The sequence below is a fragment of the Mobula hypostoma genome, chromosome 13 (genome assembly GCF_963921235.1).
Source record: "Mobula hypostoma chromosome 13, sMobHyp1.1, whole genome shotgun sequence".
Classification (NCBI taxonomy): domain Eukaryota; kingdom Metazoa; phylum Chordata; class Chondrichthyes; order Myliobatiformes; family Myliobatidae; genus Mobula; species Mobula hypostoma.
Window position 1 is genome coordinate 95536500 of NC_086109.1, and position 26430 is coordinate 95562929.

The 26430-nt window shown below is 47.3% G+C and overlaps 1 protein-coding gene across 1 annotated transcript in view; it reads right to left on the reverse strand.

Moving 5' to 3' along the window:
- Positions 1 to 15686, reverse strand: part of map2k1 (mitogen-activated protein kinase kinase 1) — a 46863-nt gene extending 31177 nt beyond the window's left edge. Inside the window, exon 1 of the mRNA XM_063066236.1 lies at positions 15237 to 15686. Coding sequence (XP_062922306.1) covers positions 15237 to 15316 — 80 coding nt within the window. The 5' untranslated portion in view covers positions 15317 to 15686. The remainder of the gene's footprint in view (positions 1 to 15236) is intronic.
- Between the last annotated feature and the right edge of the window lie 10744 nt (positions 15687 to 26430).

Genomic DNA, 26430 nt, shown 5'->3' on the forward strand with positions numbered 1-26430 from the left:
ACTACATATATGTCACCATATACAATTGGAGATTCACTGTCTTGTGGGCATAATCAATCTATCCAATAACCACAACAGAATCAATGAGAGCCATACCAACGTGGGCGTTCAACCAGCGTACAAAAGCAAAATGAAAGAAATAATAATCATAAATTAGCAATAAATAAAGAACATAAGATGAAGGGTCCTTGAAAGTGAGTCCATTTTGCAACACATTTTATATTTCTTATTGTAACTTACAACTACTGTACTCCTGCTACAATAGAATAAATTTCATGATAATAAACCTGATTCCGATTGGGGTTTTGTACCGATGAGAGGTAAGTATTAACCCTGGAATCTTGTGATCTATTGTCCTGGTCTCCCCTGTGTCAGGGTGACAGAACACACAAGTTTTCAGTATAACCTCCTTCTGGAAGACAGTATCTGACAGTACAACGCTCCCCATGAACATGGGGGCGGTGGGCTCCTCTCACAGGCAAAACTCCTTCCACCAAACTAACGTCCAAACGGAATGAAGAGCGGGAATCTGAGTGGCCTCCAATCCACCTCCACACAGACAGGGAAAATAAAGTCTCTTGAAATCTCCATCAAACGGAGCAGAGAAACTTTGTTCTTCTCATCTCTGCACAAGTGTGTCACTTTCTATTGATAAAACCTTCTATTGCTTGTTGGCTTTCAAAGTCTGCTTCTATTAACATAACTAATGAGCCAATACAAACAAGAACAACTCAAACATTACTGTTGAAAGCAAAACTAAATAATATTAAGCACCACATTAAGGGCTGGCAGTGCTCCACGATGGCCGGATCTGAAGCGGATTTAATTGATTTGTTTATCGTTTTCAGTTTCAAACGTGCCCTTTTCCCGTTGTACCCATGTATATGAGGACTTGAGCTTGTGTGGTGGGAAGTCCGCTGACTGGCCACATCACGGCCTGGTACGGGAACACCAATGCTTTTCAGTGGAAAATCCTACAAAAGGTCATGGATTCAGCCCAGTACCTCATGAGTAAAATGCTCCCAACCACTGAGCCCATCTATGTGAAACATTACTGTACAAAAGCAGCATCCATCATCAAAGATCGTCACCACCCAGACCATGCTCTTTTCTCGCTGCTGCCGTCAGGAAGAAGGTACAGGAGCCTCAGGACTCGCACCACCAGGTTCCAGAACAGTTACTACCCTCAACCATGAGGCTCTTGAACAAAAGGGGATAATTACACTCATACTATTCCTGGCATTCCCACAACCGATGGTCTCACTTTAAGGGCTCTTTATCTTGTTATTTCATGCTCTCGTTACTTATTGATATTTATTTATATTTGCACTTGCGCAGTTTGATGTTCATTAATCCTGTTTACAGTCACTGTTCTATATATTTGCTCAGTATGCCCAACAGAGAAAAGAACCTCAGGGTTGTATGTGGTTTTATGTATGCTGGTAATAAATTTTACTTTGCACTTGTCTGTAGTGGAGCTGTCTATCGCTTGGGAAATGGAACATAAAAAGATAAAGTACAGGAACAGGCCATTCGGCCCACAATGTTGTGCTGAACCAGCTAAAAAGCAAATCAAAAACACACAAACACTAATCCCTCCTACCTACACCATGTCCATATCCCTCCATCTTCCTTACATCCATGTGCCTATCCAGACATCTCTTAAAAGTCTCTAATGTATTTGCTCTTCCACCATACCAGACAGCCCATTCCAGGCATCCACGACCCCCTGAGGAAAAAACTTACCCCTCACATCTCCCTCTCACCTTCAATGCATGCCCTCTAGTATTAAATATTTCAACCCTGGGAAACAGATACTCTCTGTGCACTCTATCGATGCCTCTCGTGATCTTGTAAACCTCTATCAGATCTCCCCTCAGCCTCCAACGCCCCAGAGAAAGCAACCCAAGTTTATCCACCTCTCGTGATAGCACATGCCCTCCAACCAGGCAGCATCCCGGTAAACCTCTTCTGCAGCCTCTCCAAAGCCTCAACATCCTTCCTACAGTGGGGTGACCAGAACTGTGTGCAATACTCCAGCTGTGGCCGAGCCAGAGATCGAAGAAGAATTCTGTTTGCACTGACACGCAGTGTTGAGCTGTGAAACTGCAAGGTGCTCAGACCCAAGATGGACAGTTCCCACAAAGCAGCTGTAAATGTCACCAAAACATTTGCCGCAGGAGATAAAGATTAGCTTTATGTCGCATCAACATCAGTGAAACACATCACTCAGATCAACGAGGATCACTGCGCTCAGCCTGCAGGCATCGTCACACTTCCAGAGCCAACACACCATGCCTATGACTCACTAACCCTGCTGTCTCAATGCAGTGCTCCCTCTGCACAACAAGTCCCTCCTCCTGATGCACCCCTCCCTCTTACCTGATGTAAGCCACACTCAGGTTGGAGGAACAACATCTTATATTCCGTCTGGGTACCTCCGACCTGATGGCATGAACATTGACTTCTCTAACTTCCGCTAATGCCCCACCTCCCCCTCGTACCCCATCCATTATTTATTTATTTACACACATTCTTTTTCTCTCTCTCCTTTTTCTCCCTCTGTCCCTCTCACTATACTCCTTGCCCATCCTCTGGGTTTTCCCCCCTCCCCCTTTTCTTTCTCCCTGGGCCTCCTGTCCCATGATCCTCTCGTATCCCCTTTTGCCAATCACCTGTCCAGCTCTTGGCTCCATCCCTCCCCCTCCTGTCTTCTCCTATCATTTTGGATCTCCCCCTCCCCCTCCCACTTTCAAATCTCTTACTAACTCTTCCTTCTGTTAGTCCTGACGAAGGGTCTCGGCCCGAAACGTCGACTGTACCTCTTCCTAGAGATGCTGCCTGGCCTGCTGCGTTCACCAGCAACTTTTACGTGTGTTGCTTGAAATTCCAGCATCTGCAGAATTCCTCGTGTTTGCGACTCACTAACCCGAACCAGTATGTCTTTGGACCCTGGGAGGAAAGCAGAGCTGTTGGGGAAACCCACGTGGTCACAGGAAGAACATTCAAACTCCTTATGAGACAGCGTTAGGAATCGCAAACCAATCTTACAGCCAGCACTTTAGACCAATTTTGTGCTAACAGCAACATTATCATTCAAGTATATAAGTGAGCCACTCAATTAGTTAGATGTCGAGCAGCCTCAGAGGAAGGAGCTGCAGAAACCAAGACAGATCCTTTGTTATCAGATCCAGCAGAGGGACATGCAGAGGGAGGGGTGCATTGGGAGAAGGGTTTGTGGTGCAGAGAGAGTGATGCCAAGAGAACAGTACATTGGGGAAGGGGACATGGTGCAGAGGGAGGGATGCATCAGGAGGAGGGACTTGTTGTGCAGAGGGAGCAGTGGATTGAGACAGGAGGGACATGGTGCAGAGGGAGGGATGCATCAGAGGGAGGGACTTGTTGTGCAGAGGGAGCAGTGGATTGAGACAGGAGGGATATGGTGCAGAGGGAGAGGTGGATTGAGACAGGAGGGATATGGTGCAGAGGGAGCAGTGGATTGAGACAGGAGGGATATGGTGCAGAGGGAGCAGTGGATTGAGACAGGAGGGATATGGTGCAGAGGGAGCGGTGTATTGAGACAGGAGGGATATGGTGCAGAGGGAGGGACTTGTTGTGCAGAGGGAGCAGTGGATTGAGACAGGAGGGATATGGTGCAGAGGGAGCGGTGGATTGAGACAGGAGGGATATGGTGCAGAGGGAGCAGTGGATTGAGACAGGAGGGATATGGTGCAGAGGGAGCAGTGGATTGAGACAGGAGGGATATGGTGCAGAGGGAGCGGTGTATAGGCTGTGCAGGCTATAAATGGTGCTAAAGAAGACCCTGGGTTTATCAAATCTCTGCAAGGTCATAAAAATCCCAAGAAAAATTACTTGAGGAACATCAGACAGGGCCTGGTTCATTGCTCCTATACCGTGACTTGCCCAGCGTGTACTATGACTGTCACAGCTCAGTACAAACGTTTAATCACACCCCTCTGTTGCAGCTCTTGCTCCGCGCATCCATACCGTTAAGCAACCATTGTTACGAGTGCTTGCTATTTAACAAATTACCCCGGTTGGATGCTTTGAGATGACAAAGGTGCATTACAAACGTTCCTCTTTTAGATGCCCAAACTTGTTGGGTCTGTAGGAGAGACCCCAACCATGTTAAACTGTTGCTAAGTCGGTGAGGACTTGAGGCACTAACATTCTGTTCTACTGATACAGTTAAACTTGCGTTGGGTTGGGTTGAGTTGTTCTCTGACCTTGGCAATTTGCTTGCAAACATTTCGTCACCATACAAGGAGACATCGTCAGTGCGCTGTAGTGTCCTCCAAATGCTTGGCCTTTATATATTTATCAATCAGCCGACTAGTCGTCATTTTGGGAACTCAGCTAGGGAGGAAATCTCGTCGCTGATTGGTTGTGCAATGAACTTTGTGCATTGCGGTCTGGAATTGTGCAGCAAAGCAATTTCCTCCCCACATCACAACCAAGTTTCCATAATGACAACCAATCAGCTGATGGATAAGTACATAAAGGTCAAAGGCAGTCGACAGCGCACTGACGATGTCTACTTGTATGGCAACGAAATATCTGCAAGTAAACTGAACAACTCAACCCAACCATCACCCATATTTTCTGAATTAGTTTCACTATTAAACTTTGTACATAATGAATAATCAGATGATGAAATGACGACAGGATGCACAAGTTGAAGACCTGGTTGTCAGGTGCTATAGAATTGAAGTTACCAAGGAGACCAAGGCATTGAATTTTAACATGTGCTCCTACTGTGTAAATTATTCAAGGCTTCCTCTCAGAGATTTTAAAAAACAACAAATTGATAAGACCATAAGACACAGGAGCAGAATTAGACCATTTGGCCCACTGGCCTCACTGCTATCCCATCATGGCTGATTTATTATCCCTCTAAGATAAGATGCAATGATAGAGGAGACAGCCTAAGGCCTTTTCACCAGGGCAGAAATGGATAATACAAGGGTGCATAATTTAACGGAGAATGGAGGAAAGTATCGGGGTGGGGGGATGTTAGAGATAAGTTTTTTTATCCCCCACACAGAGAGTGGAGGGTGAGAGGAGCACACTGCCAGAGGGTGGTGGTAGAGGCAGGTATTTTAGGAACACTTAACAGACTCTGAGATAGGCACATGGTGGAGGGAAAGGTTAGACTGACCTACCTTAGAATCGGTTAAAAGATCGGAACAACATTGTGGGGCTGAAGAGCTTGTACTGTTCATTACTACCCCTTTAGTATTTTTTGATAAGTTTTCAATGTAGCAGCTTGGGGTTGAGCTGGTTCCAATGGCTGGTCCATTCAGAGCCTCAGACATTCAATTAGATCCCTGGTTTGCAAGCTGCGATGGGGAGCCTGTAGATGCCCATAGACGTGGTGCACTTGGATTTTCAGAAGGCCTTTGACAAGGTGCCGCACATGAGGCTGCTTAGCAAGATAAGAGCCCATGGAATTACAGGGAAGTTACTAGCAAAGATGGAGCATTAGCTGGTTGGCAGAAAACAGAGAGTGGGAATAAAGGGATCCTATTCCGGCTGGCTGCCAGTTACCAGTGGAGTTCCACAGGGGTTGATGTTGGGACAGCTGCTTTTTACAATGTATATCCATGATTTGGACGACAGTATTAATGGATTTGTGGCTAAATTTGCTGATGATACAAAGATAGGTGGAGGAGTGGGTAGTGTTGAGGAAACAGAGAGACTTAGATAGTTTAGGAGAATGGGCAAAGAAGTGGCAAATGAAATACAATGTTGGAAAGTGTATGGTTATGCACTTTGGTGGAAGAAATAAACGGGCAGACTATTATTTAGATGGGGAGATAATTCAAAATGTAGAGATGCAAAGGAACTTGGGAGTCCTTGTGCAAGATACCCTAAAGGTAAACCTCCAGGTTGAGTCAGTTGTAAAGAAGGCAAATGCAATGTTGGCATTCATTTCTTGAGGTATAGAATATAAGAGCAGGGACGTGATGTTGAGGCTCTATAAGGCACTCATGAGACCACACTTGGAGTTTTGTGTGCAGTTTTGGGCTCCTCATTTTAGAAAGGATATACTGACATTGGAGAGGGTTCAGAGAAGATTCACAAGAATGATTCCAGGAATGAAAGGGTTACCGTATGAGGAACGTCTGGCAGCTCTTGGGCTGTATTCCCTGGAGTTCAGGAGAATGAGAGGGGAATCTCATAGAAACATTCCAAATGTTAAAAGACCTGAGCAGATTAGATATGGCAAAGTTATTTCCCATGGTAGGGGAGTCTAGGACAAAAGGGTATGACTTTGGGATTGAAGGACGTCCTTTTAGAACTGAGATGCGGAGAAATTACTTTAGTCAGAGGGTGGTAAATCTGTGGAATTTGTTGCCACCGGTGGTTGTGGAGGCTAAGTCATTGGGTGCATTTAAGGCAGAGATAGATAGGTTCTTGATTAGCCAGGGCATCAAAGGGTATGGGAAGAAGGCAGGGGAGTGAGGATGACTGGAAGAATTGGATCAGCCCATGATTGAATGACAGAGCAGACTCAATGGGCCGAACGGCCCACTTCTGTTCCTGTATCTTATGGTATTAGAAGTAGATTGGAGAATGAGAGGGGGTGTGAAGGAAGGTGTCCTTTAATGTGGGAACTGCACGCATTATTAGATCACAGATACAGACAGCTGCTTCTGTACACCCCTTCACTCTCTCCATCTCGGCTCTGGAAGATGGGATTTACCTCAACAGTCCACACAACCAGCGTGACGCATTACAGTGCGAGCAAACAGGGTTCATTCCCCACTGCTTTCCGTAAGGAGTTTGTACGTTCTCCCATGACTACGCGGGTTTCACCCCACATTCCAGAGACATAGAGATTAGAGTTACATCTACGTCAACAACCAGAGTCCAAGGGCACAACTTACTAACCCTGACCCGTACAAACTCCATGCAGACAGCGGAGAGAATCAGACCCTGATCAGTGATCGGCAGCACTGTAGAGCGACTGCTCTCACTGTTACACTACGGTGCTGTCCTCCCTACTCCAACACCTCCATGAAACCAGCTGCCAGTCTCCTGCAGCACCTGTGATCCAGCCTGGACAGCCAGGCCGCACTGGGGAACACAGGGGGCCAGTGCTGGAGACGGACACATTCCCCCTCAGGGCATTTCAAAACCATCCACTGGCTAAAGAACCATGTTCTGTGAAAAGAGGCCGTGGGAGGGGTTGGGGTGGGGGTGGGGGTGATTTCAGAAACAGGAGCTTTGTCACTGGAAAAATTATACAGGAAGAACCAAGCTCAGACCCTGTTTGAGAGAATTTGCAAATTGTTTACACAGGGGTCAGCCCCTCAAGCATGCCCTTGATCATTGCTCGTTGGTTCAAGTTTGATCATTGCTCAATCATACATGAATATCAACAAATGAAAGCGTGTTTCTCTGGAGCCAAGGTGCAAAAAACATATCCAACAGCATATAGCACAAATATGGTTAAAATTTCCAGGCAAAAAAAAATTAAGGTCACAAAGAGAAGAACTAAAAATAATAAATCCCAAGTTTCTGTGTGGCACGACCAGATTGATGATAAATTGCCCTGGCACAAACAAGAGAAAATCAGCAGGTACTGGAAATCCAAAGCAACTCACACAAAATGCTGGAGGAACTCAGCAGGCCAGGCAGCATCTATGGAAAAATAATACAGTCGACGTTCTGGGCTGAGACCCTTCATCGGGAGTGGAGGAAAAAAAAGAGGAGATGAGGAGTCAGAGTAAGAAGATGGGAGGACGGGAGGAAGAACCTCAAGGTGAAAGGTGAAACTGGGAGGAGGGGGGAGAGGTGAAGTAAAGAGCTGGGAAGTTCATTAGTGAAAATGATAAAGGGCTGGAGAAGGGTGAGTCAGATAGGAGTGGGCAGAAGGCCATGGAAGAAAGAATGGGGAGGAGCACCAGAGAGAGGTGATGGGCAGCAGGGAGATAAAGTGAGGGGGGGGGAAAATGGGAAATGGTGAATGAGATGGTTACTGGAAGCTCGAGAGAGCGACGTTCATGCTCAGGTTGGAGGCTAGCCAGACGGAACACAAGGTGTTGCTCCTTCAACTCAAGTGTGGCCTCATCGCCACAATAGATCACTTCCCATTTCAACATATTCCACTTCCCATTCCGACATGTCAATCTACGGTCTCCTCTACTGTCGCAATGAGGCCACACTTGGGTTGGAGGAACATCACCTTATGTTCCTGGCCCTGCTGAGTTCCTCCAGCATTTCATGTGTGTGTGTGTGTTGTAGAAATTGACAGAGTCCAGCTTGTTCTTCCACTGAGCAAACACAGGAGGGCAGCACTGAGCAAAAACTGGAGCGCCCCACTGCCCTAGCATCGCCTCCCCTGGCGACCGCCATGCCCTCGGCCTAGTCCTCACTCATCCCTTGGGTGGCAGGGAGATTTTCTTCCCGCAGACAGAGACAAGTGTGATTAAATTGCAAGAGTAGTAATAATCCAGACAAACTTCATTTCCAGACTATGAGAATGTGGAATTCAGTCCCACAGAATGAATTACAGATATTTTTACAGGGAGGGGCCATAGTCAGTGATGTACTTCACAGAAACAGGCCCTTCGGCCCACAACATCTGTGCAACCTTTCCACACATCCTCAGCAATCCCATTTTCCAGCAGTAGGACTCTGGCACTCTCTGCCTCGCTCATTTAACAGCCTGTCTCAGGAAGTGGCTCTATCCAACTCCACCACTACCTCTGGCATCAACCACTCTGTGTAAAATAAAATCCTCTTTAAAAACTCCCTTCCCTTCCCTCACCTTCAAAATTCAAAGTAAATTTATTGCCAAAGCACATACATGTGACCATATACAACCCATGAGTTATTTTTTATTTGCAGGCATTCACAGCATGGTGTAGTGGTTGGGGCGACCCTATTATAGCTTGGGGTGATCTGGCGTACAATGTTGTCGCCATCTGTGAGGAGTTTGTACATTCTCCCCATGACCACGTGGGTTTCCTCCGGGTGCTCTGGTTTCCTCCCACAGTCCAAAGATGTACCAGTTAGTAGGTTAGGTGGTCATTGTAAATTGTCCCGTTATTAGGTTAGGGTTTAAATCAGTGGTTGCTAAACAGTGTGACTCGAAGAGCTAGAGGGATCTGCTCCATGCTGGTATCTGCAAATAAAAATCTTTTAAGATAATTTGTGCAATTCAAACATTTCGGGCTCCAGCACACAGGATGTAGGGGTCCAGGCACCAGTGCTTCACCCTCTGCACCAGCCTCCAAACACATCACACACCCGGTGGGCAGTTGTGTGTTGGTGGTGGTGGTTACGCACCAGGATAACCAGGACGTTTTACCATTCCATCGCCAGGATTGTGAAGGTGGACTTCCTGACGTCACCCTGGTTTCAATGCTGGGTCTCTGAACCTTATTCTAGCTAGACCTTCCACCTGGCAACAGGAGTTTCTCTCTCTGTCTCTCACCAGTCCATCCAAGTCCCTGCACCATATGGAACACTTTGTTAAGATCCATCCAATCCCCATGTGTTGAGCTGGGAAGAAGGAATACGCCCGGATACTTCTGAGCCGAACAGAATCACCAGGAGCTACACATTTACACAATGATTCCAACAGACAAGGTCTGCTGCACTTGGTGAACACAAGGTGGGAGGAAACCAGAATACCCGGAGAAAGCTGTCGTTTAGCAGCAGTACGATATATAAAGAATTACTATCACTCACAACAAGGACTATAAAAACAAAAATAAGAGTAAAAAGAAAGCTAAAATGCAAGGTAGTTCGATGTTTACCAATATTCACCACCATCCAAATAGCGAGGTGGTGCTATGGACCATTCAGAAATGTGATGGAGGGGCCCCAACTCCAGGAAATCCGCTGAGGAGTCCCTCAAGACAACCTCAGGGAACACCTTCCATCCCGGCTCAGACCTGGGACGTTTACTGATGACCGAACAATGTCTGTTCTACTGACAGCTCCTCGGTAAATGAACAGGGTCCTGCCTGTCAGCAGCCATCGCTGGTCCACATTCAGTCACGGGCTGAGCTAACCAAAGCACAGCATCATGACTGCAGCTCAGCTGCTCACTGCCGGGGTAGGGGTAATCGGATTCCTCCATCCCCACCCCCACCCCACGGGCTTTTTGTGGTTTCCTGCTGTGATGTAGACATTGGTGAGAATGGGAAGCACGTGGACTGACTAGCACACAAGAAGCTTCCAGAGGCAGCAATGAAAACAGCCAGTTAATAACATACAGCTCCGGTTGGAGGAGCAACACCTCATATTCTACCTGGGTAGTGTAGCCTCCAAGCTGATGGCACGAACATCGATTTCTCTAAGCTGGTCATTTCTCCCCCTCCCCTTCTCTCTTTTTCCATTCCAGTTTCCCCCCTCACCCCTTCTCTCCCCCTCACCTGACCATCACCTCCCTCTGCTTCCCCTCCTCCTTCCCTTTCTCCCATGGTCCACTCTCTTCTATCAGATTCCTTCTGCCCTTTACCTTTCCCCATCTATCCCCTCCCAGCTTCTCACTTCATTCTCCCCACCTGCCAGCTCAAACTCCTCCACTCCCCCCCACCTTCTGTGTGTCTGTCCGTGAGTGTGTGTGTGTGTCCGTGAGTGTGTGCGTGTGCATGTGCATGTGCGTGTGCGTGTGTGTGTATGTGTGTGTGTGTGTGCGTGCGCTGAGTGTTGCTCTGGATTTCCAGCCTTTGCCAAATCTCTTGTGTTTATCAACAATGTACCAGCCCTGTGGTCTGGTTGAGGGATGAGCTCTGAGCCAGACTTGGGGAATGATATCCAAAAGGTTTATGCTTCCCAGCATATGCGTGCTTACAAAGGAAAGTAAGGAACCGTCACCATATTCAACGCAGGGGCCTGTGCATTATCTACAATGATGACAATGGTGTTGTAAGGGCTTTCCGGGATATCTCAGGTAAACCATTCCCCTGAGTAAGTACCACAGTATATGGTTTGCCTGGGAATTTGATTCCACAGGAGGACATTTGTAGCATCTTTAATGTTAGAAATATTGAAGGGGGGGTTGGGGAGGGAGTCTAGGACCAGTGGGCACAGCCTCAAAATACAACAATGTCTTTTTAGACCAGAGATGTGGATTAATTTCTTCAGCCAGAGAGTGATGAATCTGTGTGGAACTTGTTGCCACAAGCGGCTGTAAAGGCCAAGTCATTGGATATATTTAAAGCAGAGGTGAGGTTGATAGGTTCTTGATTAGTCAAGGTATCAAAGGTTACAGGGAGAAGACACAAGAATGGGGTTGAGATGGATAGTAAGTCAGCCATGACTGAGTGGTGGAGCAGATTTGACGGGCTGAGTGGCCTAATTCTGCTCCTATGCCCTCATGCTGTTGCAAAACCCTCTTTGCTCATCTTACCCAAGGCCCAGAGAGCCTCATTTAATGTTAGTTCAGCAAAGGATGCCACGAGGAACTGGACAGCATTCCCTCACAGGTGCATTAAACTGCTTGGCTTAGCTTGGACCTGGGTGCTCAAATCACTGACATAGGCCTTAAACCCAGAACTGGAACCAAATTCACAATGACCAAAGACTAGGCAACACACAAAATGCTGGAGCAACTCAGCAGGTCAGGCAGCTTCTTTGGAGAGGAATAAACAGTTGACGTTTTGGGCCGAGACCCTTCATCAGGACTGGAAAGGAAGGGGGAAGAAGCCAAAATAAGGTGGGGGGGGGAGGAGCTCAAGCCAACAGGTGACAGGTGAGACCGGGTGAAGGGGGAGGGGGGGTGAAGTGAGAAGCTGGGAAGTGATAGGTGCAAGAAGTAAAGGGCTGAAGGAGAAATCTGATAAGAGAGGAGAGTGGGCCATGGGAGAAAGGGAAGGAGGAAGGCAACCAGAACGTGGTGATGGGCAGGTGAGGAGAAGAGAAGGGGTAAGAGGGAAGCTCCCTCCCTTTCCGGTCCTGATGAAGGGTCTTGGCCTGAAACATCAATTGCTTATTCCCCTCCATAGATGCTGCCCGACCTGCTGAGTTCCTCCAGCATTTTGTGTGTTGCTCAAGATTTCCAGCACCTGCAGGATCTTGGGTTTATGAAAAATTACCTCGGCAAGTATGGACAGCAGTCTGAAAACCACCTCCCTCCCCCCCCCCCCCCCCACCGAGAGAGATTACAGACAATGTTTTCAAAGTTCCAGTAGATTGGAATGAAAATTGTCATTGGACCTGAGAATATTGCTACAAGATACAACGAAATACAATGTAACTCCCTGGACAATGTTCACTTGAATGCCTGTTAATTATTTTGTTTTCCCAGAATTATTCCTTCCACATTCAAAGTATCATTATCCATTTGATACATTACTTAATTCCTGGTATTTTCATATTTAACATTTTTCTGATACAAATGGGCACCTTCAAAGTAGTTATGACTTGAAATATCATGTGGCAAACATTCACCAAATAGTTCTTGGATTAAGTAATGCTGATTCCTAGTTCAGAGGGCTCTCATAAGTAAATATTTTTGTTGTAAATATATCTCTATTTAGAAGCTCAATACAGTCACCTAAGCAAACCAATTAACAAGCCTCCTTGCCATTCTACAGGACCACCAATTGATCAGACTGTGACCATGAAGCCGTAAGACACAGGAGCAGAATTAGGCCATTCAGCCCATTGAGTCTGCTCCGCCATTCTATTATGGCTGATTTACTATCCCTCTCAACCCCATTCTCCTGCCTTCTCCACTCGAACCAATCAAGAATCTATCAACCTCTGCTTTAAACATACCCAATGATTTGGCCTCCAGTCTTCTGTGGCAATGAATTCTACAGATTTGCCACCTTCTGGCTAAAGAAATACCTCATCTCTGTTCTAAAATGATGTCTTATTCTGGGGCTCTGCCCTCACGTCCTAGACTCCCCCCATTATAGGAAATATCCTCTTCAATATTTGATAGGTTTCAATGAGATTCTTCTAAACTCCAGTGAATACAGACCCCAGAACCATCAAATGCTCCTCATACATTAGCTCCATGTCCCCAACAACCCAAGGTAAGTCTTCATCACCTTGCTTTACCAAAAAAAAACAGTTAAAACCTTCAGAGACACTGCTTCACCCATTCCTAGTAGAACACGACTCCAGTTTCTCGACTCCTGGAGAAAATAAAGGGAGTTTATCCCCTACAGAAAGTGGTTGATACGGCCCAGTCCATCACAGGCAAAGCCCTCCCCACTGAGCTCATGTACGGGGAGCTCTGCCGCAAGAAAGCACTGTCCGCCATCCGAACACAGCCGTGGCTTGATCTGCTGGTGCTGTAACCACGGCAACACTCACGGGCTGCCCCCAGCACATCCATGGACTGTGCTGGTCATTGATGTAAACAGCACCTCTCACTACATGTTCAATGTACACGTGATAAATAGAAGTTAATCTCCTCAATCACTGAAACGCATCTTTAGTAATCGCCAATGAAGTGCAACGCAGAGATGCTGCTGGACTCGAAACTATCTGAGCAGTATCAGGTACGAAATTCCTGAGGAAGTCAGGCAGGTAGTTTCTGATAAACAGTCCAATGTTTCAGGCCTGACGGGCTGGTCTCCTCCGACCTCCACATCCTCACACAACCACCGGACTACTGCAGTAAGATTGGGAACACGGGGCCCCTAGGCGCTGACTCTGCGGCACCTCACTCACCCTCAAAGCCCCAGACGCAACATCTCCGTTCACGATTTCACTACTGACATCCTCGAAGTCCAGTGGATTTGTTAAACGTTACTTTTCCATCATAAACCCAGTGTTTTCTAATTGCATCTTGACGTTTTTCCCATTCCCAACATTAGGATGACTGGTCCATAACCCTCTCCGGACGTTATCATGACCGGTCCGTAACTCTCTCCGGACGTTATCATGACCGGTCCATAACCCTCTCCGGACGTTATCATGACCGGTCCGTAACTCTCTCCGGACGTTATCATGACCGGTCCGTAACCCACCCCCGACATTAGGATGACCGGTCCGTAACCCACTCCTGGCGTTATCATGACCAGTCCGTAATCCTCTCCGGACATTACGATGACCGGTCCATAACCCACTCCTGATGTTATCCTGACATTACAATGACCCGTCAGTTGTTCCCCCTCCCCCCACTTTTGGGCACCAATACATCCACTACCCCAGGGACACTTTCTTTATTAGCAACACACAAGATGCTGGAGGAACTCGGAGGGTCAGGGGTGTCTATGGGGGCAAATGGACAGCCGATGTTTCCGGTCAACACCCTTTATCTGGACATCCCAAAAAGAGTCTCAACCTAAAACGTCTTCTGTCAATTCCCCCCAGACTCCAGCTGATCTGCAGAGTCCCTCCAGCACCTTGTGCATTGTTTCAGGTTCCCACATCCGCTGCTCCTAGCGTCCTCACGTTCTCTATTACCCTGCCCCCCCCACTCTAAGTCCCCCCAACCTACCCCTTAGTAATCCCGAAGGCTTCCGTTTCTCCCTCACGGCAGACCCTTGGTTCCCTATGATACCTGGGACTCTATTTGTGTTCCCCTTTCGGAAGCCAGAACCTGCCAGTAACACACACAAAATGCTAGAGGAATTCAGCTGGTCTGGACCCAGAAACGTTGACTGTTTATTCCCCTCCATAGATGCTGCCCGACCTGCTGAGTTCCTCCAGCATTTTGTGCGTGTTGCTCTGCATTTCCAGCATCTGCAGAATCCCTCGTGTTTATCAAATGATGCATTTAATTTTCCTTATTTCCATCTAGAATTTCTCCAGTTCCTGACCTTTACTCGATCCTCCAAACCTTCCTGACCTCCCTCTGTAACCTCCCGGAGCCATACACCCTCTACACCTTCCCCGGCGAGCGCCACGCTCCGAATCCCGTCCCCGGCACCAACCTGTGCCCAAACTCCGGGCCCCCTCGCCCCACACAAGGATCCGCGGGCCTGGGCTGAGTGAGGGCTCCACTCTCCAGTAATGGGGCTTCCCTTTCCCAGCGGGGAGTGGCCCGAACTCGCTGCGCTAGAGGTCGCTTTCCATGGGCGGGGATGCCTGGGCCGCCAACGGCGAACACTTACCCAAGGACCCACTCCGAAACCCGCGGGGCTTTTCGGCCCAAGCCCGCTCCGCACCTGGGACCCCGACGGTGTTCGGAGGACCGGGGCAGCCCGTCTCATTCATTGAGAATGAGCAGAACCGGCCCCGTCGCCGCCATCAGCACTATTTATAAACAGGATTGGCTGGAACCGAACTCTTACTCTGCGGAAGTGGTGCCGTTGATCGCGGATCCATCGGGACTCGGGTGCAGCTGGATAGGTCCCGGCTTTTTCTTGGGCATGCTGGCCTAGAGGCTGGGTCCCGGCCCGGTCCGGGCTGCGTGCACACACACGTGGGCTCAGACAGTCTCCCCTGCCTCCGCGACGCTGCCGACCTCTCCCGTTCCCGCTGCCTCACGAACTCGGTCCCACCTCCGCCGTGCGCGGCTCCCGGCAGCGCCGCCTTCCCCCGCTCTCTCGGTGCGTCCTGATCCGCTTCAACGGCGAGGGGGCCGGCCGGCCACAATGTCTCACCGCGCCGCTACAAATGTAACGAGGAGCCGCCGCCGCCGCCCGACTCTTTGTATCCAGCCGCCCGCCACATTCCCTCCGCCTCTGACAGCAACCCGAAGCGGGCTGCGGAAATGCGTCAGCGCTCCGGCTGGGTGCTCGAAGCTGCCAGAGCGAACCGCAACTGTGGTGGGGGTGGCTGTCACCGGAGAGAGGCTCCCCCACCAGGAAATGAGTGACTGCAACTGGGCTGAGGTGGGAAAACAAGCGGGCAACTCCAGTCTGACAAAAGGGCGGGTTGGAACTTCAGAATTCCGCGGCTGGGTCGGCGATTGTATAAAGCACGGACTGGATGGGCCGAATGGGCTGTCCCCTGTGCTGCAGCGCTTGTCAAACCATATTCACGTTGCAGTTGTTCAAAAACAGTTACAACCCCTCAACTTTGAGGCAATTGAATAAAAGGCGATAACTACACTCAACTTCATTTGCCCCCGTCATTGAAATGTTCCTCATGCTCTCATTATTTATTGCTATTTATTTATATGTGTAGTTTGTTGCCTTCTGCATTCTACTTGATATTTCATTGATCCTGCTATAGTTACTATTTTATGGATTTGCTGAGAATGCCCGCAAGGAAATGAATCTCGGGGTTGTGTATGGTGACTTGTACGTACTTTGATCGTAAATGTACTCCGAACTTCTGTTGAACTGAGTCAGAGAACCTGTAAATCAAGGAATTATCGTGGGGTGGCAAGCAAGTCCGTCGCCTCACATTCCAAGAGTGCAACGTGCCGTCTCCCAACTCAAACCCACACCCCCACCCACACGGTGAGGCTCCGCCGGGCTTGGCTCGGGGAGACAGGCTGGTCGACACCGGTGAACTATCTAACATTGCCGCTTCATCACTTGCACCAGCATTACCGCACCGTGGCCGATAGGGGGCGTGTGGTCGCGCCGTGTCTAAATGCGACGGTGGGAATTTAAAATAGAAATGTGACCTTTGACACCCTCACTAATGAAGAATCTATCAACCTCACCCTTTAAGTATACTCAATGACTTGGCGTCATGAATTCCACAGATTCACTACCCTCTGGCTAAAGAAATTCCTCCTCATCTCTGCTCTAAATCTCCCTTCTATTCTGAGGCTGTGCCTCTGGTCCTAGACTCTCCCCCCTATTGGAATCATCCTCTCCTCGTCCATTCCATACAGGCCTTTCGATTCAATAGGATTCAATGATATCCCCCCCCCCCACCTACGGTCATTTTTCAAAACTCCAATTCTATCATAAACACAAAATACTCTGCAGATGCTGGGGCCAAAGCAACACTCACAACACGCTGGAGGAACTCGGCAGGTCAGGCAGCATCCGTGGAAACGATCAGTCAACGTTTCAGGCCGGAGCCCTTCGCCAGTCCTGACTATGCTATGTTCCAATGCTATCAAATGCTCTTCATACGTTAATCCTTTCATATAAGGTGCTGGAGAAACTCAGGAGGTCAGGCAGTATGTGTGGAGGGAAATGGACAGTCAATGTTTTGGGTTGAGATCTTACACCAGGACTGGAAGGAAAGAGGGGAAATAGCCAGTATTAAAAGGTGGACGGGGGGTGGGATGAGAGTTGGCGGCACCTTAGCTGCATCCACTGTACCCGCCAGGATCTCCCAGTGGCCAGCTATTTGAATTCCACGTCCTATTCCCACACTGACGTGTCACACTGAGCGCTGGCACCGACTGAACCCAGGTGCGGAGGAACGACAGCTCCCATGTAGAGATGGAAACAGCAGTTTATACATTTCACAAACAATACATTCCAACAGGATGTCGGGGGCACGACAAGGTGACACTGCGAGATGAATCATTCTAAACAGACGGGCCCCATGATAAGCACTTATCAGGAGTCTAAATAATCACAAAACACTGCACACCCATGCCAGTCACAATTAACTTGACAAGATTAAACAGAAAGTACAAGGGCTTGACAACTCTAATTAAAGCAACAATTAATAAATATAGGTGCTCGAGAAACCTCAGATGCCAACGATCCACATTCCACAGAGCTCAGGACAGACATGTCTGTGCACAGTCTCCTCTACCGTCTGTCCAGTCTCCTCTACTGTCTCTCCACAGTCTCCTCTACTGTCTGTCCAGTCTCCTCTACCGTCTGTCCACAGTTTCCTCTACTGTCTGTCCACAGTCTCCTCTACCGTCTGTCCAGTCTCCTCTACTGTCTGTGCACAGTCTCCTCTACCGTCTGTCCAGTCTCCTCTACCATCTGTGCACAGTCTCCTCTACCGTCTGTCCAGTCTCCTCTACCGTCTGTCCAGTCTCCTCTACTGTCTGTCCACAGTCTCCTCTACTGTCTGTCCACAGTCCCCTCTACTGTCTGTCCAGTCTCCTCTACTGTCTGTCCACAGTCTCCTCTACTGTCTGTCCACAGTCTCCTCTACCATCTGTCCAGTCTCCTCTGCTGTCTGTCCACAGTCTCCTCTACCATCTGTCCACAGTCTCCTCTACCGTCTGTCTAGTCTCCTCTACTGTCTGTGCACAGTCTCCTCTACTGTTTGTCCACAGTCTTCACTACTGTCTGTCCACAGTCTCCTCTACCATCTGTCCAGTCTCCTCTACAGTCCGTTCACAGTCTCCTCTACTGTCTGTGCACAGTCTCCTCTACTGTCTATCCACAGTCTCCTCTATTGTCTATGCACAGTCTCCTCTACTGTCTATCCACGTCTCCTCTACTGTCTGTCCAGTCTCCTCTACCGTCTGTCCACAGTCTCCTCTACCGTCTGTCTAGTCTCCTCTACTGTCTGTGCACAGTCTCCTCTACTGTTTGTCCACAGTCTTCACTACTGTCTGTCCACAGTCTCCTCTACCATCTGTCCAGTCTCCTCTACAGTCCGTTCACAGTCTCCTCTACTGTCTGTGCACAGTCTCCTCTACTGTCTATCCACAGTCTCCTCTACTGTCTATGCACAGTGTCTCCTCTACTGTCTATCCACAGTCTCCTCTACTGTCTGTCCAGTCTCCTCTACCGTCTGTCCACAGTCTCCTCTACCATCTGTCCAGTCTCCTCTACTGTCTGTCCACAGTCTCCTCTACTGTCTATGCACAGTCTCCTCTACCGTCTGTCCACAGTCTCCTCTACCGTCTGTCTAGTCTCCTCTACTGTCTGTGCACAGTCTCCTCTACTGTCTGTCCACACTCTACTGTCTATGCACAGTCTCCTCTACTGTCTATCCACAGTCTCCTCTACTGTCTGTGCACAGTCTTCTCTGCTGCCAAGCTGAGGCTGGACACAGATTAGAGAAACAGCACCTCACTTTCTGTCTGATAGTCTCCAAGCTGACAGAAGGAACTTTGATTTTTCTAACTTCCAGTAACCATTCCTCTCTGTCCCATTTCCCCTCATCATATTGCCCCACCCCACTCATCTCTTTCTACTCTCCCATATCTCCGTCTGTCCACCACTCGTATATTCCCTCGCGCCCCTCCGTACCTCCTTCCTTTATTCCATGGTCTACTGTCCTCTCCTGTCAGTTTCCATTTTCTTCAGCCATTTGTCAGTTCACCTGCTACCCCCCAACTTCTCACAACATCCCCCCTCTGCCCCCTCCCCTCACCTGGATCTACTTATCACCCACCTGCTCTTGGTCCACCCCTTTCCCCCCACTCATTTCAGAAAGGCTATCTCCCCCCCCCATTCTTCCTTTCCAGTTTTAACCTGAAAATTCAGCTGTTTATTGCCATCTGTAGATGCTGCCTGACCTCTGAGTTCCTCCAGCACTTTGTGGATTGCTCAGATTTCCAGCATCTGTTCATCACTTTTTTTTCCAGATATTTCTTATAACATCAAACTATCTTGGTTCTCTCTACTGGCAAGAATAAAGTTTTAGTTTTGTTCTGCCCACTTTTATCATATTTTGTGTTAGAATTCCACATTTACTTCCCATTTCCCATTTCTCACCTTTGTTTTGCTGGAATGAGTATTTGCCAATTTCCCACACCTCTACCACCCTTTTCCCCCTGGCCCTTCGTGCCCATGGAATTCCTGTGGCAGAATTGGCCATTTGCGACGGAAGAATTTGAAATGAGCTCCTTCAGAAAGACAAAGGCAAGAAAATCTGCAGATCCTGAAGAAAGGTCTCAGCCTGAAACATTGGCCGTTTGCTCTTTTAGAGAGTTGCTGCCTGGCCTGCTGAGTTCCCCCGGCATGTTGTGTGTGTCCCTCAGAAAGATCTCTTTATTGGGGTAAAATATATTGACGATCTGACTCTGTGGCCTCTTTCTGCACCTAAAGTTCGGACTAACAGCTGACCAGTCCATTACACGTAAAACCATTGTGCACGTCTATAGGGAGTGCTGTCACAAGAAAGCAGCATTTATCATCAAGGACCCCCCCCCACCCCCCCCCCCATCCAGGTCACGCTCTCCTCTATCTGCCACCATCAGGAAGGAGGTACAGAAGCAAATTAGGTCCCACAACACCTAACTGTTCAAAGTTCAAAGTAAATTTATTATCAAACTACATATACTGTATGCCACCATGTACAACTCTGAGATTCATTTTCTTGTGGGCATTCACAGTAAACCTATGGAATTATAACTATAACAGAATCAATGGAAGACCGCCCAACTAGACTGCTCAACCAGAGTGCAGACGACAACAAACTGTGCAAATACAACAAGATGAAATAATAATAATATTAATAATAAATAAATAAGTTCAGAAACAGGTATTAATCTTCAACCATCAGCCTCCCGAACCAGTGTGGATAACTTCACTCACTCCAACACTCAACTGATTCAACAACCTACAGGGTCACTTTCAAGCAACACACACAAAGTGCTGGAGGAACTCAGCAGGCCAGACAGCATCTATGGAAAAGAGTACAGTCGATGTCCCTTCATCAGGACTCACTTTCAAGGCCTGTCCCTACAACTCATGTTCTCAGTATTATCTATCTATTCATTTATTTATTTCTTTATCTATCTATATACATATTTATTTTGTGTGTTTGCAATTTGTCTTTCTTTGCATGTTGGTTGTTTGACAGTCTCCGTGTGTAGCTTTTCATTGATTCTATTGTATTTCTTGGTTCTATTGTGAATGCCTGCAAGAACATATATCTCAGGGTAGTATATGGTGACACATACATATTTTAATAATACATTTACCTTGAATTTTGAACCTCATCCCAAGCCTCCTGAATATCAAGCTTTACCAAGGCTTTGGGGTAAATAATGCCTCGTCAATGACTTATTCTCACAGAGAAGGTGTCACCTGCTGCCCATCTCCAGCTTTTCTGGACAAGGTACTGATTAGTCTCCTTGAATGTCATGGTGGAAACAGCCAGACACACAGCACACAGGCAGAGATCAAGTTCTTCTGGAAGTCCATCACCTTGATGTTGGACACTACTTGGTCTGCCCAAAATGCACTGGTCCGCAGCACAGCAAGGTGTCCATAAGAGGTATGTTGAGATCTCTGAACCTTCTATAATCATCAGGTATTTACAATATTCAAAATGTGACCTTGCCTGGGATGTACACAAGGTCAGAGTACACTGCTCTGTTGAAGTATTGATCCCGGAGAGATTTTGACAGTAATCTGACAGGAAAGGTCACAGTTTTCTAAACGATCTCCCAAACTTTCCAGTGCACAACAAAGAGAAAAGAAACGAGTATAAATCTCCCTGAAGATTTCTACAGAGCCGTTAAAAACAACTTCCGAATACAGGCTTGATAAGGAACAATGGCTGATTTAAACATTCTATTGAACAGGTTCCTTATCATTGATTAGCTAAGCAGGCTTGATCATTCAAAATCTTCATTTCAACAAGGATTACATGTTGAAGAGAGAGTGAATTCATAGTAATGTCAACGTGACACTTACCGTGATATTGGTGACTGCTTTAGAAAACATCCAATCATCATCAAGTCTTTCTCAAAGGACCATGAGACTGACTGAAGCAGAAATCTGACAGTGTTTAATGGCTGAAGCAGGTGGTTGAAGAAACGGATAATGAAGTGAGAAGATGGAGCTGATGTTGGGGCAACAGGTGCCATTCACCCCATCCATCACCTGAGCTGGCTGACCTCTGCTGGCTCCAGGTCCAACAATGCCTCATTATAAAACCCTCACCCTTGTTTCCAGATTTCCCCATGGGTTGAATAGCTGTAATCATCCAAAGACTACCATCCAATGACACTTACATCAACTATAATGAAGTTCTTTGAGAGGCTGGTTATGGCAAGATTCAACTCTTGCCCCAGAGATTACCTGGATCCACTCCAATCTGTGAACCACCATAACGGGTCAACAGCAGATGTGGTTCCTCTGTCTCTCCATTCTGCTCTGGACCATCTGTTCATCAACTGCAGCTCGGTGTTCAACAAAATCATCCAAACTCATCATCAAGCATTCTAGACCTGGGCCGGTGGATTCTCAACCTCCTCATCAGTAGACCTCAGTCAATGAGGGTTGGTAACAACACCTCCTCCTCGCTGATCATCACCTCCCTCTGGAAATAGATTCTCAACTTCCTCATCAGTAGACCTCAGTCAATGAGGATTGGTAACAACACCTCCTCCTCGCTGATCATCACCTCCCTCTGGAAATAGATTCTCAACTTCCTCATCACTAGACCTCAGTCAATGAGGGTTGGTAACAACACCTCCTCCTCGCTGATCATCACCTCCCTCTGGAAATAGATTCTCAACTTCCTCATCACTAGACCTCAGTCAATGAGGGTTGGTAACAACACCTCCTCCTCGCTGACCATCAACACAGGTTCACCCCAAGGCTGTGTGCTTAGTCCGATCTCTACTCTTTATACACACACAACTGTGCGGCCAATCACAGCTCCAACGTCATCTTCAGGTTCACCCCAGTCACCGCGGCTGTGGAACAAATCACAGGTGGCGATGAGTCAGTGTGTCAGAGCAAGGTAGGGCACTTGGTTGAGTGGTGCCACAACAACAGCCTCTCACTCAACATCAGTAAAACTAAAGAGCTGACTTCTGAACATGTACCAGTCTGCATTGAGGGATTGGTGCTGGAGAGAATCATTGGCTTTAAATTCCGAGGGATTAGCATACCAGATGACCTGTCCTGAGCCCAGTACATAGAGGCAATCAACACCAGAATCTTTACTTTCTTTGGAGGTTAAGGAGGCTTGGCTTGTCACCGAACAACTCTAACAAAGTTCTAACAACTCTAATAAAAGTTCAACATTTATACTGTTGACAGTGTCCTGGCTGGTTGTATCATGGTTTGGTACAGCAATTCAAATATGCTAAAGAAATTCCTTCTCTCCTCTGTTCTAAAGGGACATCTACTGATCCTTCTATACTGATCTTCTAAACTAAAATTTACAAGGATGATGCTGGGTCTGGGGGACCTGAGTTACAAGAGAAGATTGAATAGGTTACCACTAGCCCTTTCATGCTAGGTTTGAAATCTGTTGAATAAAGTCAGCAGAACCCCTCTTTAAATGGACACATACGAGATCCAGTGATGTTCCATTAATGATGCGAGGTGATTTGTTGTGTCACAATGACTTTTCCAAATTTCTACAGACGTACAGTGGAGATTCTGACTTCGTCATGAGCACTACTGTCCCTGCCATCGGGGCCCTCTTCAAGCAGCAGTGCCTAAAGAAGGCAGCATCCATCATTAAGGACCCTCAGCATGCAGGACAGGTCTTCTTCACGTTACCACTATCAGGAAGAGGTACAGGAGCCTGAAGACACACAGTCAAAGTTCAAAATTCAGAGTAAATTCATTGTCAATGAATTTCACCCTATACAACCCTCAGATTCACTGTCTTCCAGGCATATGTAACAAATCCAATAACCATTATCGACCACACCCAACAAGACAGACAAACAACCAGTGTGCAAAAGACATCAAACTGTGCAAAAACAAAAAAATAAAGAAAAAAAATTAATAATAATAATAATAAATAAACAAGAAATATCAAGAACATGAGATGAAGAGTTCTTGAAAATCAGTCCATAGGATGTGGGAACAGTTCAATGATTGAGTGAGTGAAATTGAATGCAGTTATCCCCTCTGGTTCAAGAGCCTGATAGTTGAGTAGTAGTAACTGTTCCTGGACCTGGTGGTACGAGTCCTGAGGCTCCTGGACCTTCTTCCTGCTGGCAGCAGTGGGAAGAGAGCATGTCCTGGGTGGTGGGGGTCCCTGATGATGGATGCTGCTTTCCTGTGACAATGCTCTGTGTAGATCTGCTCAGTGGTGGAGCTGGCTTTACCAGTGCTGGACTGGGCCGTGTCCACTATGTTTTGTAGGATTTTCCATTCAAGGGCATTGGTGTTCCCATGCTAATGGAATAAACATTCAAAAGGAACAAGCAGATGAGGTTTTGGGCGGAGATCCTTCATCATGTCCTGATATAGTGCCTCGGCCCAAATCGTTGACTGTTTATTAATTTCCATAGACACAGCCTGACGTGCTGAGTTCCTCCAGCATTTTGTGTGTGTTGTTTATTGTATATTGAGCATTTCATATCTGTGCATTCTGCTGGTCAAATTAAACTTCCCACTCCTACATTTGTGATGAAAATTGGAATGGGAAAATCACACCCAGCCCCCTCCCCCATGGTCAAAGCAGTGTCTGTAGCACATCTACAAGTGGGGGAGTCATGTCAATATGACAAGCCAGCACTGGTTCCTGATAAGAAGAGTATAACAAATATAGAATTAAGAACTAATATGATGAACCCTTGCATTTTAACTGGAATTTTATGACTTCAGGCAAGCCTGAGTACTTTACAAGCAATCAAATATTTATGAAATGTAGCCACTGTTGTAATACAGGAAGCTATATAATCTAAATTCTCATGTTCATTTTTATAATCTCAATTAACATATCGTCTTTGTCTTTCCCGTCAGAGCGACTGGAGGGAGGGAATGGAGGAGGGGCGAGGACTGAGTGGGGTTGGGGTTGGGCTGAGGGAGTGAGAGGGCATATGTGCCATCACCCTCTGGTGTGGAGGGGACGCTGCGCAGAATCAGAAAAAGCTACAGAGGGTTTCTGACCCGGCCAAATCCGTCAGGGGCGCTAACCTCCCCAGCATCGAGGACATTGTAAACTCAGCCAAATCCGTCAGGGAGGCTAACCTCCCCAGCATCGAGGACATTGTAAACTCAGCCAAATCCGTCAGGGAGGCTAACCTCCCCAGCATTGAGGACATCTTCAAAAGGCAATGCCTCAAAAAGGCAGCATCCATCATTAAGGACCCCCATCACCCAGGACATGCCCTCTTCTCACTGCTACCATCAGGGAGGAGGTACAGGAGCCTGAAGACACACACTCAATGACTCAGGAACAGATTCTTCCCCTCCGCCATCAGATTTCTGAACGGACACTGAACCCCCACCATGAACCTCTCTTCTTGCACTGCTTATTTAATTATTTTATACTCAGTCTACTTCTTATGGTAATATACAGTTTTTATGGTTATGTACTTCAACAAAGTGCTGCTGCAAAACAACACGTGCAAGTGATATTAAAACTCATTCTGATTCTGATAGGAAGGGGGTAAAGACAGAATCCATGTTCTAAGAGTCTGTTCAGAGTTTTGTGCCTTTACGTTGTCTATTATATCCGATTCTGTCAGTAAAAATGTTGCTTCTCTAGTCTGTTTATCCCCCTCCATAGACGCTGCCTGACCAGCCGAGTTCCTCCAGCGTCTCGCATGTGTCGCTCTGGATTTCCAGCACCTGCAGAATCTCTTGTGTTTATGATTTCCTCCATTCAGAGGATTGGTCCAACTCTCTTCCTTTCCATTCACAGGATCGTCCCAACTCCCTTCCTCAAAGGTTTATAGGTGCCATGGCATCGTAGCGGTTAGTGCGACATTATTACAGCTCGGGGGGGGGGGTTGTCGGAGTTCGGAGTTCAATTCCAATGTCTTCTGTAGGGAAATTGTACGTCCTCCCTGTGGAATACATGAGTTTTCTCCAGGTCCTCCACAGTCCAAAGATGTACTGGTTAGTAAATTAACTGGCCGTCGTAAATGGTTCCGTGATTAGATTAGGGCTAAACTGGGGATTGTCCGGGGTTGTCTCTCAAACGCCATAAGGGCCTATTCTGCACTGTATCTCGATAAATAAATAAAATGGTTGTCACATGACTGAGATAGAGTGAAAAACGTTGTTCTGCATACCGTCCACACGGATTATTTCATTACACGGTGTGTGAGGGAGTACAAGGGGAAACAATGACAGATTGCAGAGTGAACTAACAGCTACAGAGAGAGCGCAGTGCGGGCAGACAATAAGGTACAAGGTCATGACAGGTAGATTATGTTTTCAGGCGTTTGTATCTTTCGCCCAGTGGAAGCGGGGAGAAGAGAGAATGTCTGGGTGGGGTGGATGGGGCCTTTGATTATGCTGGCTGTCTTACAGAGGCAATGAGAAGTGTAGGGAAGGCCAATGGAGGGGAGGCTGTTTCCTTGATGTGCTGAGCTGTGGCCACAACTCTGCAATTTCTTGCCGTCTCGTGCAGAGCAGTTGCTGTATCAAGCTGTGATGCATCCAGATAAGACACATTACTTTCTACTGCTGCTACAAAACAACAAATTTTGTGACATATGTCAGTGATGTTAAACCTGATTCTGATTGTGATTTTGGCATACAGGGTGGGAGTGTATCTGAGAAATACAATGGAGATAATCTCCGAACGTAAATGGAACAAAATTCAGGAATCAGCTCTTATTGCAAAACCTACTTCAACAATTTTTGGAACTTTTTAAATGAATAAGATATCATCATGGTGCTGCAGCAAGATCCTTTGCCTTTGCACACTGATGAGCAGCAGGGACCAGTGTTGGCAGAACAGTCTCTGTCACCAAAGATGGGCAATTTCTGCAGTTGTACT